The 15,600-nt window shown below is 48.1% G+C and overlaps 1 protein-coding gene across 3 annotated transcripts in view; it reads left to right on the top strand.

The window, feature by feature from the left end:
• Nucleotides 1–675: 675 nt before the first annotated feature.
• Nucleotides 676–15,600, top strand: part of PALM2AKAP2 (PALM2 and AKAP2 fusion) — a 1,039,983-nt gene continuing 1,025,058 nt past the window's right edge. Inside the window, exon 1 of one of the 3 annotated variants that reach the window (XM_069630772.1) lies at nt 676–1,173. In XM_069630772.1, coding sequence (XP_069486873.1) covers nt 1,129–1,173 — 45 coding nt within the window. In that variant the 5' untranslated portion in view covers nt 676–1,128. The remainder of the gene's footprint in view (nt 1,174–15,600) is intronic. The other 2 variants (XM_069630773.1, XM_069630774.1) reach the window with 2 other exon arrangements.

Here is a 15,600-nt window from a genome sequence, read left to right as displayed (position 1 = left end):
GAATGCTTAGGGAGGGAGGGGTCTACCCTGCAGGGTCCTCCGGTGCTTAAGAAGCCACACCCAGCGTAGAATAATCCTGAGGCTGGTGGAGAAACGGATCACTGTAAGATAACTCCTGGACTCCTGGCTTGATGTTTCAGTAAAGCTTGCTGCAGCATTGTGACTTCCACCTTTGAAAACTGGTCCCGCGTCTTTACTTCTTGGGGATTTTCAAGAGGTCTTGCAGGGAGGGGTGGTGGGGGGGGGGGAGTGCAGTATGATGAATGTGGTGGTGGATGCCAGAAGCATGGGGGGCGCAGTTGTGGGCTGTCCCTGCTATGCCTTTCAAACAATTGTGCTGGCCCGAATAATGATCTGTGTGTGTGACGCAATTGCAGGGCACTCTACAGCACTCGACAACGATTAAGCACGTTCTCCACAAATGAAATAATGATTGTGTATGCCTTTAATTGCAGCTGTGCGCTATTCAGACTCTCTCGTTGTGTTGTGGTGTGTTAACAGGTAGAGGCGGTGCTCCCCACATCCTTTCCGCGGTGTGCTGAATGATCCCGCCAGGCGCCCCCTAAATTAGACAGCGCGCTAGTGCCGTGCCTTTAGAATGAAAACAGACCGCCTGTCTGCCCTACGCAGGAGCCGGTAGCCGAACAAACGCGGTGCCACGGACCCTCCCCTGCCCCCACCACCCTGCGCCCACAACAGGCTTCCGTGCGCACCTCTGCCCACCTCTGGCTCGTGCCCGCTCTGGATACACCCGCCCCGCGCCGAGCTCCCGCCGGGGAGTCCCCCCTCTCGCCGGCCAGGTCCCCCCAGAGGCGGAGCTCGCCGGCCGAGAGACGTCAGGCAGGGCAAGGGCGCGAGTGCCGCGAGCTCTGCGTGCGCTCAGCTGCCACCAGAGCCGCAACATACATGCTCTGTGTGACAGCGGCAGCGCCCGGCTCCGGCTAGCAGCACAGCTGGGCGGGCGGCACCCGGGCTGGCATGCCCCCTCCTCCCGGAGCCAGCGCCTCCGGAGTGCCCTCACTTCTGCACAGCAGAGCAGAGCTTCGCCTCGGGTTCCCTTGGTGACAGCTGCATCTCACTCCCTGTCTGTGTGTGTGTGTGTGTGTGTGTGCGCCCTGTTCCTTCAGGATGGCGGAGGCCGAGCTGCACAGGGAGAGGCTGCAGGCCATTGCGGTAAGTCCCACTTTTCATTTCTGTACCTTGTTTGCGGCTGGGTTTGCAGCTAAGGTGTTCGTGCCGTGCATGTTTGCCGCCAATGCTTAGGATAATCAGACAGGCCTCTGGGGGGAAGTTGTTGGCAGCCGCCCCTCTTCTCTCCCTTGCACTTCACCCTGTGCTGGCCTGGCACTCCGCAACACCTGCGCCACCCAGTCACCTAGACCACCATGGCATAGAGCGGGGGCGCCCAGCTCCCGGGGGACTGAGAAGAACGGCGGGGGAGGGCACTGGCGGGGGGCCTGGGTATTATTATGAGCCTTGATATCAGAAGTAACAACGAACGGGTCTTCCGCGGACACTTCACGCCCTTTTTTGTTAATAAGCAATGCATGGAGGTAGGTTTCAACACAAAGCCCCAGGAGACCCGATGCACTCTGATGGCACGTGACAGCGTTCAGCAAAGCCATTGCTTTGGACAATACATTATTCTGAAATGTTATTTTACACTGTAAATACTATTAGGTGTGTGTGAGAGCGAGTCACGCCATACAGCACACACACTACATATCTGCTGCCTAGGTGGATTATGAACCTCTGGCTTATTTTGATACGCACATACATGTCCATGTATATATATGCGTGTGTGTGTACCTGCCCCTTTGTGCCCTTTTGTGATTTGTGTTTGCATGTTTGGAGCGCTACAAATCACCAATTAAATAAATAATACAACTAAAATACGTGTGTGTGTGTGGTGTGTGGGGCGGGGGGGGGGGGGGGTTGGAATTGTCTGTTGACCGCAAGTGTCAGAGAGTAATGTAAGCAATGTGTTCCCACCGTGACCTCTATCCGTTTTATGACCCCCCCCTCCCCCCCCCCCATCCCCCCATCCCAGCCTTGCCTATGCGACCCACGACCTCTGGCCGAGGCCTGCGCCGCGGCAGGGCCGGCTCTCGGGTTGCACCGTGGCAAGAAATGCCTATGTATGGCTGTGTGGCCTGGTACTGCTGAACACCAAAGGCCGGGAGTGAGCGCAGATTTCGCGCACGCCCTGGCACTGTGGTGGGCGCGAGGGGCAGCGTCCTCGGCCGTGGCTCGGGTTTGCGGAAAGCAGTGGTGTGCTGGCCGGCGGCCAGGATATTGGTATTCTGTGGCGCTTCCGCGCTCGCTGTAGAACCTCTGCCGCCCGCATGACTACAGACCAGGCCTGCTCTTCTGGGCCACGAGCGCTTTCTCTGAGGTTCCTCGTGGGATGCTGCCCCGCGCCGCGCCCATAGGAGTCACGTGGCGCAGCTGCTCTCCCTTCTGCATAGTGATACCCCGTGCCAGTCCACACGAAAGGTGCATGCTGGGGGCACTGTGGTCCAGGGACAGGAGAGATGCAACGGCATGCAGCGTGTGCCCCATTGACTTGGACATCCTAGGAATGGGGTGGCAGGCTGTTGCTGCACCCTTCCATTGGACTCATGCAACCAGCAATGCAAACGCCAAGATATTGCAGTAAAACAAAAAAAAACACAAGTCCACGCATTAGTAATCCGAAAAATGCTTATGGATTTCAATACATAATTTAAAAAAAGACAAGAGTAACTGACATCAAGTGCAATCCCACATCCTAACACCCCACCAGAGAGCTCATGACATTACTGATGACATCACCAGTGACAGCATCCATGCAGCATGGTCACTCATTAAGTGTTGCTTCAGATGTTTTGACCCTCGGCTCCCACTGTCCCCACCCCTGCCCCACCCCCCCCCAGCCTAGTCAATGGTGAAGGAACATGGGGGATATAGCACAACACATCTAGAGGCCCACATAACGACTCATATCACACATGTGACATCACCGTCGCCCCGCTTGGTTCACATCTTTCAGTTACAGTGAGTGCTTTATTTACCAGGTCAGCATACGTCTGTTTTCTATTTCCAGCCACTTTTCCTACTGAGGTGCAGATGGGCAAATCCTACTCCTGCCGAATCCTTTTGTATGGCAAACTCTCAGCAGCGTGCGTTTCCTGGTGAAAGTGCACCCCTGCAAAGTGGTTGCATGTGTCAGGGAATTGCTTGTTGTCTCCTGCAAAAGGGATGTGACCAAGCAGTTTGGGCTGGACTGCCCCTTTTGGGTTGGGACCAAGCCTGATTTGCATATGGTCTTTCCCCTTATGTAATGGCTTGGCAGGCAAAGAGCGATGGTTGGGAGGGTTGCCCAGAGCATTGCCAGAGGTTCAGATTAATTCTAAACCATCCAGCCATCACCTATTTGTTTTTGCTCTATCACCCCGAGTGGGACGGGTATGCCCAGACATGTGACTCATGCCTACTGGGACTAGAGACCCAAGCTACTCCTCACTGACGACGCCCAACAAGGCTGAAACATGTTTGGGGAGACTTGTGGTCTCCCAGAAGGGATGTGACCTAGCAGTTTGGACCGGACTGCCCCTTTTGGGGTGGGACCAAACCTGATTTGCATATGGTCTTTCCCTTTTTGTAATGGCTTGGCAGGCGAAGCAGGATGGTCTGGAGGGTTGCCCAGAGCAATGTCAGAGGTTAGGGTGCATTCTAAACCTTCCAGCCATCACCTCTTTTGTTTTGCCGAAGCCAGATATGACGACACGAAGATAAAGATTGTTATAGATCCACCTATTGGTTACTGAAACATTCCAATCAAATTTCAGACTCACACAATGGCTTTGATCTCATTATAAGTGTAAGAGTTTTGTAAAAGGAGGAATGCTTTGTCGGTGGTATTGTTTTCGCCTGATTGCTCGCACCAGAGGCAACCCAGCTGCACTTCACTGAGGAGGCCCAGCAGTGCCACAACTTGTCTGAGTTTGCTTGTGTTCCTATATAGAGGTAACGTTGTCTAGTGTTTCTGGCTGGACTGATCCAATTGATGACAGACCCAGACTGATTTGCATATAGATGCTCCTCTTCCGTAGTGGCACAGACAGGCTAATAAACAACGGTATGGCAAGTTGCTCAGAGCAATGCCAGTGGTTATGATTAATTCAAACTCTTCACTCCATACGTTTTTTGCTTTTAGTTTATATCCCTATAGTGAGAAAGGATATGCCTGTTTGCGTATGGCTGCTCCTCTTCTGTAATGGCACCGACAGGCTAAAAAACAATGGCATGGAAGATTGCCAAGAACAAAGACCCTGCTCATGCTTCATTCAACATCTGCCATCCATCGGTTTTTGAGTTTAGGTTGCCTCAACAGAATCATACATAGCACTCCCCAAATGCCCACCGTCCAAGTAACGTGTGAATTGTTGGCTGCAAAAGGCGATGTAATCGTTTTTGAGGAAGAGGTAGAGACAGCGGGGCGGACACTGAAAACACTGCGTCTTGATCCACTTATGCACATGTCTCTCTCTCTCTCTTCTCTCTTTCTCTCTCTCTTTATAGAGAGAGTGAGAGATAGCGAGAGAAAGATGAGAGGCTTTCATTAACTATTCGGGGGTTTCTAATGGGAGAGAACCCAAGCAAGCATAGCACAAGCACCAACCGCATGGCACTCATTTACATGGAGCAGAGAGAGCCCAAGCAGGCATAGCACAAGCACCAACCGCATGGCACTCATTTACATGGAGCAGAGAGAGCCCAAGCAGGCATAGCACAAGCACCAGCCGCATGACACTTATTTACATGGAGCAGAGAGAGCCCAAGCAGGCATAGCTCAAGCACCAGCCGCATGGCACTTATTTACATGGAGCAGAGAGAGCCCAAGCAGGCATAGCACAAGCACCAGCCGCATGGCACTTATTTACATGGAGCAGAGAGAGCCCAAGCAGGCATAGCACAAGCACCAGCCGCATGGCACTAATTTACGTGGAGCAGAGAGAGCCCAAGCAGGCATAGCACAAGCACCAGCCGCGTGGCACTAATTTACATGGAGCAGAGAGAGCCCAAGCAGGCATAGCACAAGCACCAGCCGCGTGGCACTTATTTACATGGAGCAGAGAGAGCCCAAGCAGGCATAGCTCAAGCACCAGCCGCGTGGCACTTATTTACATGGAGCAGAGAGAGCCCAAGCAGGCATAGCACAAGCACCAACCGCATGGCACTTATTTACATGGAGCAGAGAGAGCCCAAGCAGGCACAGCACAAGCACCAACCGCATGGCACTTATTTACATGAAGCAGAAAAAGCCCAAGCAGGCACAGCACAAGCACTAACCGCATGGCACTTATTTACAAGGAGCAGAAAGAGCCCAAGCAGGCACAGCACAAGCACCAACCGCATGGCACTTAGTTACATGGAGCAGAGAGAGACCAAGCAGGCACAGCAGAAGCACCAACCGCATGGCACTTTTTTACATGGAGCAGAGAGAGCCCAAGCAGGCACAGCACGAGCACCAACCGCATGGCACTAATTTACATGGAGCAGAGAGAGCCCAAGCAGGCATAGCACAAGCACCAGCCGCGTGGCACTAATTTACGTGGAGCAGAGAGAGCCCAAGCAGGCATAGCAGAAGCACCAACCGCGTGGCACTTATTTACATGGAGCAGAGAGAGCCCAAGCAGGCATAGCACAAGCACCAACCACATGGCACTTATTTACATGAAGCAGAAAAAGCCCAAGCAGGCATTGCACAAGCACCAACCGGCTAGCACTTATTTACATGAAGCAGAAAGAGCCCAAGCAGGCATAGCACAAGCACCAACTGCATGGCACTTATTTACATGGAGCAACAGAACAACCATTGTCTGAGGCTAGGATCAAAGCCGGGGGTTACGAGTTCACAACACAGGGCTGTTCATGGACCCCATTCTTTCTACTTTGGTAGTTTGTTGAGGTCTGTGTATGTTTGCCAAAGGTATATGGCATTCGTACATGCGTACATGACTGTCTATGAGTGTTAACATTCAGTTCAGCATGCAGATTCAATGGAGCAAAATGTACACCCCTGACAACAAGTTTTGTAAAAATAAAATAGGGTTCCTATTCACTACAAATAAGACTGGGACAGGGTGAAATTGTGGTCTTCTGGCTGATTTGCAAACGTTAAAGCAAGAATACTATTATTATTTCTAGGGTATTTATTGAGCATGGACCTAGCTTCTGGAAGCAAGAGAGCGCTTTATAATCATAGGAGGAAGAACACAGCGAGGGAAGCAGAGATGAAGGGAGCGCGGGAGCTAACAGGGGAGGGCGAGCGTGGGCAATCGCCAGCAAGGGATCTGCATGCAATGCAACCAGGGGAGGAGACAGAAGGGAGCAGATCACCCCGTCTCAGGTAAAGTGGGGGCGTCCAGGGTCTGGGGACCCAGCTGTTAGGGGGGAGTCATTACTCGAAGAAGAAGGCCATGAGCTATTTGATCACTACTTGTACTCTTCTTGAGCTGTACCAATCACTAGTTGTATTCATGGGCAAATAATGTCACCACACTGGTCCTCGCCTCAAAGCTGCCACAATTAGGAGTGCTGAAAAAGATTTATCTGTGAAAAAATGCACCATACTGTTCAGTCTGGTTTTGAAGAGCCTTCCCCCGGGGGTCAACAGTGAGGACACGAGGGCAGGCACGAGCTGGCGCACCTTTGTTTTACTACAAGACGACACAGAGCAACAAAGGCTCGATCCCCGGGTCCGCGCTTAGAAACCTCTGGGCGTGTTATACATATCATATCATACCTCCTTGCCTCCCCCCACCTCTGCTTTGCTAACCCCAAATTCTCACATTTATATATATATATATATATAAAAATTGGTCGAATTCTGGTCGAACGAAAGTACACAACCAAAATGAAGACTTTTGAAAGGAAGTTTTTAAGTTCATGTGACACTGTTCAGTCTTTTAGTAAAACAAAGGTGCGCCAGCTCGTGCCTGCCCTCGTGTCCTCACTGTTGACCCCCGGGGGAAGGCTCTGACTCTTGAGTCCCTGCACTCTCTTTAAGAGTATAGATCCGGTCGGCTATGCCTTGAGTTATTATAATGAAGCCATTTTCCAGCTTGTTGTCAGAACTAATAGCTACAGCTGGCAGTGTCATAAACTTGTTCATGATTCACACTTCACACCTGTAAAGGAACACCACTGGCATGATGTGTGTGTCTCGTCTTGAAGAGGTCTGTTGGGAGCGTGTGTGCATCCTCAAGGCCGTTTCAGCGAGAAACATGTTCTAATGTCCTGAAATGATCAAGTTGTGGGTGCAATGGTGACATTTTTGGCAAGTGTGATTCTGAGCAAAATGGCATGCTGGGGATTTCTGGGTGTGGCACATTGGTAAGGGGAACCCACTTTAATGGGCGCAGGAAGAACAAAGTAAAAACTTGGAATGCTTTTCAGAGTATACTCTACTCACATATGTCACATTAAAACCAGATCACTGCACCTTGAACCACAAACAGCAGATTGAGGGAAAATGGCGGCCATTTTGTTGATGTTCTGACCTCCTTCAAGGGCCAGTCACTATTATCTAAAAAAGACCTGTTACAAATGCCTCAGTAGTCATGTGTTACATGCAGCTTTTTCTTCATTACAGATTTAGAAAAATATTTAAGAGCTTTAAAGTAGTCTAACAACCTCATTTTGGATGTCACGGCTCAGGGGAAAGTGCAAAAAAAGGCGTTGTGCTCTTTTCGTAAATCCAGTCTTCTTTAATGGTGGTGCTTGATGAGTTCTTGCACTTCCAGCTTGGGGATCCAGCACCCTGCAGGAACTCCTCATGCCGACCTTTTGGAATTGTCCTTGTGATTTGTGTGTGCACCCACCATGATCCGAATGTGCCAATTTTTCGTGCATTAGGAACAATCGGGCATGATCAGCAGGGAACCTTTGGACAAAAGTCGGCCCATATTTTTCATGGAGGCCACCATTGCAGATGTGAGCCTTGCACGTGATTTCATGGCAGAGATCACATCGGACTAACCGTATGCATGTAGTGAAAGGGACAGAAGGACAGGTGGATCCAATGCCTTACACTGTGACCCCTCTGTTATGTGCCGGGATGGATCAGACCGGGAGTAGCGCGCTGAGGGTGACGCACTTTACATTGCGGTGGTCCCAGTCGTTCCTCACAGCTCTTAAAAATTAGGCTAAGGGCCTAATTCATGGAACGTTTAGCGCGGTAAAAACGCAGACCCGGACCGAATTCACAGACCGGTGCAAAGTGTATTTTTGCGGAGCAAAGTCATTTTGCACTGTATAAGTACTCTTTGTGCCGTGCTAAATGTTAGTGTGGTGCAAAGAGTACTTTTTCAGTGCAAAGTGACTTTGCTCCACAAAATTACACTTTGCACCGCTGTGTGAATTAGACCCGGTTCTATGCAAAGCCACTTTGCACTGCGCTAAATGTTTCATGAATTAGGCCCTAAGTGCTATATTTCCTTTGTTTCCCTTTTTTTGGTGGAAGGGGAAGACAGCAGCTCTGGTTGGTGGTCGGAAATGACATCATCTGCAGCCTCAGCATTAGTGTCTGTGTTCCCAGGCAGTAATATTCCCAACTCTGAAACCAGGCTGTTGCAGCTGGACTGGTGTTGAGGGGGTGGCCATATTACCTCTAGAAGGGCCCAGTGAGTTTGGCTACTACTGAGATAAATCAAGCACAAGAAGGGTGACATGGAAAGTAAAAGGGGCCGGTTTTAAACCTCAGTGCAGTCACTGGGGTTCTAGAAAATATATGCAATACATTGGAATAAACCGTACTACTGGCATACACTTCCAAGCCGTTTGACAACTTGTAAACATTATTTTGACAGCCAGGGTTTAAAAGCAGTGTTTTTATGGCCTGTTAAAATAAATCTCACGTGTCTGTAGGTCCATTGACCCACTTGATTTTTGGCACGTACTCTGATCACACAAGCCATGGCCCATCCCAGTCTGTGGGTAACTCTGCAAGGGGCATTGTGCTTTAATGAAAGTTGCCAGCCTCGAATAATCCCCCCGCAGCCGGCTCTAGAAACCCATCATTGTTAAAAGTGTTGACTGTTTGTATCTGCTCGTCTATTTCCATTGGCAGGCCTGGCGCGCGGCGTGCGGCTCGTGTCACTGTTTTGCAAAACCGCAGACCGGGGAGAAGGGGGGCCCATTTTTGACTGCGAGGGGAGACTGCCGCAGTCTAATTGGCAGGCCTCTGACGGGACTGCGCGGCGAGGCTGCCTTGCTAATAGCGGCTGAGCCAGGAGGCCCACATCCTGCTACACACATGTTTAAGCCGGAACGTGTACATGTCGGCCAAGCCACTCGGCCAGCGGAACTGGACCATGCACAATGCGCAGGCCTCGGTTGGTAGCAGACCTCGCCGTGCCTAAATGTAAACCAAATGTGCGGGAGGGAGGGGAGTCTCCGCTTCCAGAAAAAGGCTGAGGGCAGACTTCAAGAGTGAGAGGCCTCGACACTGACGAGCAACAGATACACCCTATTCTCAGCCAGACAGCCCTCGTTTGGCCTTAATAGCCATAGACACTGTTTGGGTTCTTCCAGGATTCATGGCTGGAGCTCCTTTTAGGCCCGTCCCCAGGGCTTTTCTAGTGGTCGCTGCTCACATTTAGCACAGGATCATGATTTGGGTACGATCGAACTGCATTGTTTAAATTTGTCTCCGGATGATAGCTCAGGGGCAACGTGCTCGCCTTGGAAGCAAGACGACACGCAGCAACACAGGTTCGATCCCCGGGTCCGCTCTTAGAACCCTCTGGGTATTAAGCGCATTATAAATAACCAATCATATCATATCAAGGGTCAGTAAGTGCTCATAAATGATGAGGTTTTTGGGCCGAGCCCTTTGCCAGGCACTTGTAAGTGCTGTGAAGGTAGCGCATCACGCTGGTGGCTCTGCTCAACTGCAACAGGGGTGGTGTGTTTTGCACATACGTGTGGTTGATGCAACAGTGAGGTATGTCAGTTTTGAGTGGGTGTGCCCCCATTTGGGCTAGGTCAGGCACCAGTGAAAAAGTGGCCCAAATTTGCAAAGGGCAATTAGTTCTTTTTGTGACAAACTGAGTAGTACACAAGGGGCAGCTTTTTGGTAAAATGTTTTGCCAATTGTGCATTTTAAAGTATATAGATTCAATAATACTGGTCACAGCTACTAGCCACAGAGTGAAGTAACTCCTTAAATTGGCCTCTTTTGACCAAAAGAATTGGCCCACACGAGTTTGTTGGCCTGCACTTCGCGCTTTGCCCTATAGGTCAGCGCGCCCCTGGCTGTGCTGGTTGGAGTTAAAAGCAGGGCTTTGGGAAGCTGGAGAGTAGATCTGGAGCTATCCTGGGCGGGCCGAGCACCAATAATAAAGTGTAGACAACAGTCCATGGACCCCCCCAACACAACTCAAGGCTACAAGGGTACTCTGGGAGTTACTCTGGGTTACTCTGAGGTATGTCATTCTTTTTCTATGCACACTGCCCCATTCCTTTGTTTTTTTACAGTCTGCTGCAGAGTAAGTACTATGCCTGTGGTTATATTTCCTAATAGATAACTGCAGGTAAACCCAATAAGGAACCGGGACTCAGAACCCCGAACACGCACCACAGCCTCCCAAAGGCCTATTATTCAAGTACAATGCAACTTCTCACTATTTTAAAGGACACGTTTTAAAAAAAATCCGAATTGAATTCCAATTCAACATACCTTGACTCAAACATTTAATAAAATCTGTTTTTAACAGTAAATTGAATGCAGAATGTATTCTGGACAATGTGATACCACACAATTGTATACAATGAAATAACAAACAGATTTTTTTAAACAGATGAATAAAACACATTTTTATATTGTGAATTGGTTCAACATGTAAACCTTACACAACTCATTACAAACAATCGCATAATAATGCAAGCATCATTAATTCCTATAACATATCAAAATAATCAAAACTACAATCTTACAAAAACCATTTCATTCTTTTAAAATAGACCTAACATATCTATCGAACCCGCAGTGGGGACACTCGTAATTCTTTTAATAATAAAATCCTAAATACATTAAAGTTAAAATTGGTCATGGAACACCTCTTTTAAAAAATTGCATTGCCGCTAGTTTCCACGATATTTGCGGGCCAGTTCGAATTTTCAATCATAAACCATCTGGTGTTAACATTCTAAACTTGTCTACAAGATGGTCAAAGCAGTGCGTTATAAGGCCCTGTAAATTGCGACATTCAACCAAGATATGATACAGCGTTTCAATCGCATTTGGATTGTCACATATTCGACAAATTCGACAATGTCTTTCAATTTTGCTACGGGTCCCCCAAATATCACAAGTAGGAAATATATTATAACGAAGTCTAAGAAAATATGCACGATGGCGTGGATCAGGGAATTTCATAAAGTAGGCCAGGAGCTCATGCAATGGTTTCTCCACCAGTATTACAAGAGAACAATTTATAGTTCTTAAATATGCTGCAAAAGTATTTGGCCCGAAACGATCTTGAAACAAACGTCACTAAAACAAAAATTATGACATTTGGTCCGCAGGCGGGGTCTAGAAACAAAAACTTCAGATGGACAATTGCTGGAGAATATGTCGAAACGACGACGTCTATTCAGCATCTAGGGGCCCTGTTTAATAAATCCATCCGTGAATGGGACTGGCACCAAGACTTGATTCACCGGATGACAACATTTGCCCTACAAGGTGCCAAATTGCACGCCGAATATGGGAAATTTACCTTGATCGCAATTCTGCCCTTTTACACTCAAAAAGTAATTCCGTCCATCACATTTGGATCTGAAGCTGGAGGGAATCTGAATCAGAAAATTTGATCTTGTCTTGAAGGACTATTCTGGCGCAAGGTTCTCAGACTTCCTAGGAACATCTCAATGATTACAATTCGGCACAAACTAGCTTTAGACTCCTTGAACGGTACAGTCTTATGGAAATCAATTGCAGTACTAAGGAAAATGCTTCTAAGCAATCCAGCTCCCGCCTATAACATCTTGGTCCCATCGAGGAACTTTCCACATAGTAGACTCTTGAAGATCTGGACAAGTAAATATAAAAATATCATCAATATTGGTTCACCCACAGTTAGCAAAAAAAAAATTGAGACTTTCGAGTTGGCTCATAAACACAGAGAAAAGAGCTAATTTACTCAGCGCACTATCCTTTGGTCCTGTAGAGACTGGACTTGATCCGCAACCAAAATACCTACTGTGATTTCCTACCCGTTACCATCGTGACCAATTCTTGAGATTACGCCTCAATGCACAAAAAAACTAAAGAGATGCTATGGTTAAGACGCGACAAAGGGACAAATGACAATCCATGCAGATATTGTAACTTGACAATGGAATCATCAAGACATCTTATTATAGAATGCTTGTCAGTAACGGCACAGTAACTGCACAGAGGCTTAACTTCCTTGGAAAATGTGCACCTTTAAATGGCAACATGGATGAGTGGTGGCTTATGTTGATTTCAAGAACAATGTACAACTCACTTGTGCTGTGATAGACTTAATGGACAAGATTCTTGTTTGATTACCATCATGTGAAAGGAAAAGGGAAGGGAAAGAGGGAAGGAATGGGAAGGAGAAAGAACATTTTTGTAATAAAACTTTGTATAAACTAAATGTTACAGTAAAAGAAAAAAGAAAATAAATAAAATGTATAGTTTTTACAATCGAGTATGGTGGATATCCAATCCAGTCTCTGCAGTCTTCTTTTTATGACATTGGGCTCACCAACTAACATCTCATTTGTAGCCTCTATGGCGCTTAATATATACTGCCATCCTTTTTATTGTTAAGTAAATCATTTAACATCCACCAAAAGGATCTTTTAGAAGCATAAAAGATTTTCCTAAACCTGAAGATCCATTTATCTATTACCTCCAAGGATATAAGGCCCAATTCGCCGCAGATTACTGCCACGGGAACACCCACAGGTAACAGTAAAACACGTTTCCAAAGGCACCCTCGAATTTGGACCATTGGATCATGTTAGTTTCCACGCTAACCTGGAGTGTCTTTTCCCTCTTGCAGATGGATGATAAGTTCCGGAGATAGAGTTCCCCCAGAGCGGCTGGGATTTAGGTAAGCATTTGAAGCTTGTACAGTCTTTAAAAATAAGCAAAGATTTGCTGAATGCTTACTAATGCCTTTTTTCTGTTCTTTTCCCTTTGCCTTTGGAAGCGGCATGCCGGGATGGGAATGACACCGCCGAAGATGCCCGCAGAACAGAAGGAGCGATGAATGATGGGCAGAAGCGCCGCAAATTAAGGCTGTTCCTAACGGTGTTCTTGTTCTTGCAGGAGCTGAGCGCAGAAGAAAGATTCAGGCCTGCTGGAGACTGATCCGAATACAGTGAGTGTCACGCTGCAGGTGCAGAAAACACAAAGCATGTTTCTCAGCCTGGACGTGGCTTAAATAGTCTCTGGGTATCCCAGGTGTCTCTGGGCTGAACCACACCCAAAAGACTAGACTGCACATGCAGTTCTGGGAACCGAAATATGTGGGGGCATCCATCTTGTCCCCATCAATGGACTACAAGTCCAATCCCCAATGTTATCCTATGGGAGTGAGTGAGTCTGGTGCCACCAGCGCCAAGTCTGACTCCAAGTGGGTCTTTGGAGGGATGGAGAGGGCCTTGAGGGCCATGTAGGTGATCGTGGCCTGGCTCCAGATGACATCCTAGAGGGCTTGGGACATGAGGGGCAGGAATCATGACAGCACTCTCCCCCAAGGCCCCTGTCAAGGTGGCTCTTCTGTCTGGTCCTCGTTTGTTTGGATGGTTTTCGATGAAATCGTCTAAGCAAGCGAGGTGCATGGATGTACTCACAAGGTTCCCATGTCCTGTCTTGTGGACCATACCCCTTCCAGTCTGCTAAGTAGTATAATTTGGATCTGACATACTTTGAATGCAGGATGTCCTTGACTTCGAATTCTGGCTCCCCAGCGACTACTACTGGCTGCGGTAGCGTTGCTACCCGGGTCCCAGGTTGAACAGGTTTAAGGAGAGACACGTGGAACACAGGATGAATCTACATGTTTGACGACAGAGCTAGTCTGACCGCCACAGGATTTATCATAGAGGTGACGGTGAATGGACCCAGGTATCTTGGACGGAAAGTTCAAGTTCCTTTAATGGACACATGTTTAGACGCCAGCCAGACTTTGTCTCCCACTTGGTATTTGGGGACCTTTGCTCGGTGTTGATCAGCAAACTTCTTTTGGCGATTCCTAGCTTGAAGTAGGTGTTCAGCTGCCCTTTTAAAGGTTTGAGAAATGGTTGTGTGCAAGGTTTTGACTGCTGGCATTTCCAGGGATGTAGGAACGTCCAACTCAGAAGTACGTGGGTGCCTGCTATACATGGTATAAAAGGGTGTCTGCCCAGTGCTGGTGTGTAGGGAATTATTATAAGCATATTCAGCTATCCATAATAGGTCGAACCAGCTTCCTTCAGCTTGGTGTAACATGCAACGCAGATACTGCTCGAGCGTCTGATTTGTCCTCTCAGTTTGACCATCCATTTGGGGATGGTGACTGGTGGATAGCCGGATGTCAATCTGGGCCATAGAGCAGCATTTTCTCCAGAAGTTAGAGACAAATTGAGTACCTCGGTCTGAGACCAAAACTGAAGGAAACCCATGGAGCCGTACGATGCCTTCAAGAAATACCTTTGCCAGAGTGGAAGCATTTGGGAGCCTTTTAAGAGGAATGAAATGTGCCATTTTTGAAAATAGGTCCACGACCACAAGAATAGTGTTAAACCCTTGACTGGGTGGTAAGTCAGTAATAAAATCGAGGGACATCGTGTGCCAGGGTACTGGTGGGATTTCCAATGGTTGTAATAGCCCAGCCGGTTTCTGCTTGGATGACTTGTTTTGAGCACACACTCCACAAGATAGGATGAATTGGATAATGTCTTTACGCCACGTGGGCCCCCAATAATTTCGTTTTACGTTGGCTAGGGTTTTAGTGATTCCAGAGTGGCCCTCGATCAAGGAATCATGATCACCGGACATGACTTGTTCTCATAGTTCTTGGTTTGGTAAGAATAAACGATTCCTGAAGTAGGGCAACTGATCTTTTATCATGTAATGTTCTCCTTGTGCACTCCACGCTTGTAATTACTCCGGACTCATCAGGTTTTGGATTACTTCATGTAATTCTTTCTAAGTTATGGTTGCTGTGATTCCTAAGAGCTTGTCACACGGGATGATTGCTATGAGGTCAGGGGTCTGATACCCTTGCTCTTCTAACCCCATATGGGAAAGGGCATCAGCCGTCCCGTTTTTCACCCCTGGTCGAAATGTAATCACGTAGTCATATTCAGCAAAGAAAAGAGCATAGTTGTCGGGAGGATTGGGCCTTTGCCGTTTTTAGGTACTGGAGGTTCCGGTGGTCAGTTATTATGGTGATTGTGTGTCTGGCGCCCAAGAGGTAGTGCCGCCATGCCTTAAAGGCTGACTTCATGGCCAGGAGTTCTTTGTCTGTGATAGCGTAATTGAGTTCAGGGGGTGTGAATTTACGCAACCAGAAGGCAACAGGGTGTAACTGA

This window comes from Ambystoma mexicanum, chromosome 6q, assembly GCF_040938575.1.
Source record: "Ambystoma mexicanum isolate Mex_15411 chromosome 6q, UKY_AmexF1_1, whole genome shotgun sequence".
NCBI classification, from domain to species: Eukaryota; Metazoa; Chordata; class Amphibia; order Caudata; family Ambystomatidae; genus Ambystoma; species Ambystoma mexicanum.
This window is presented reverse-complemented; position numbering and strand designations above follow the sequence as displayed.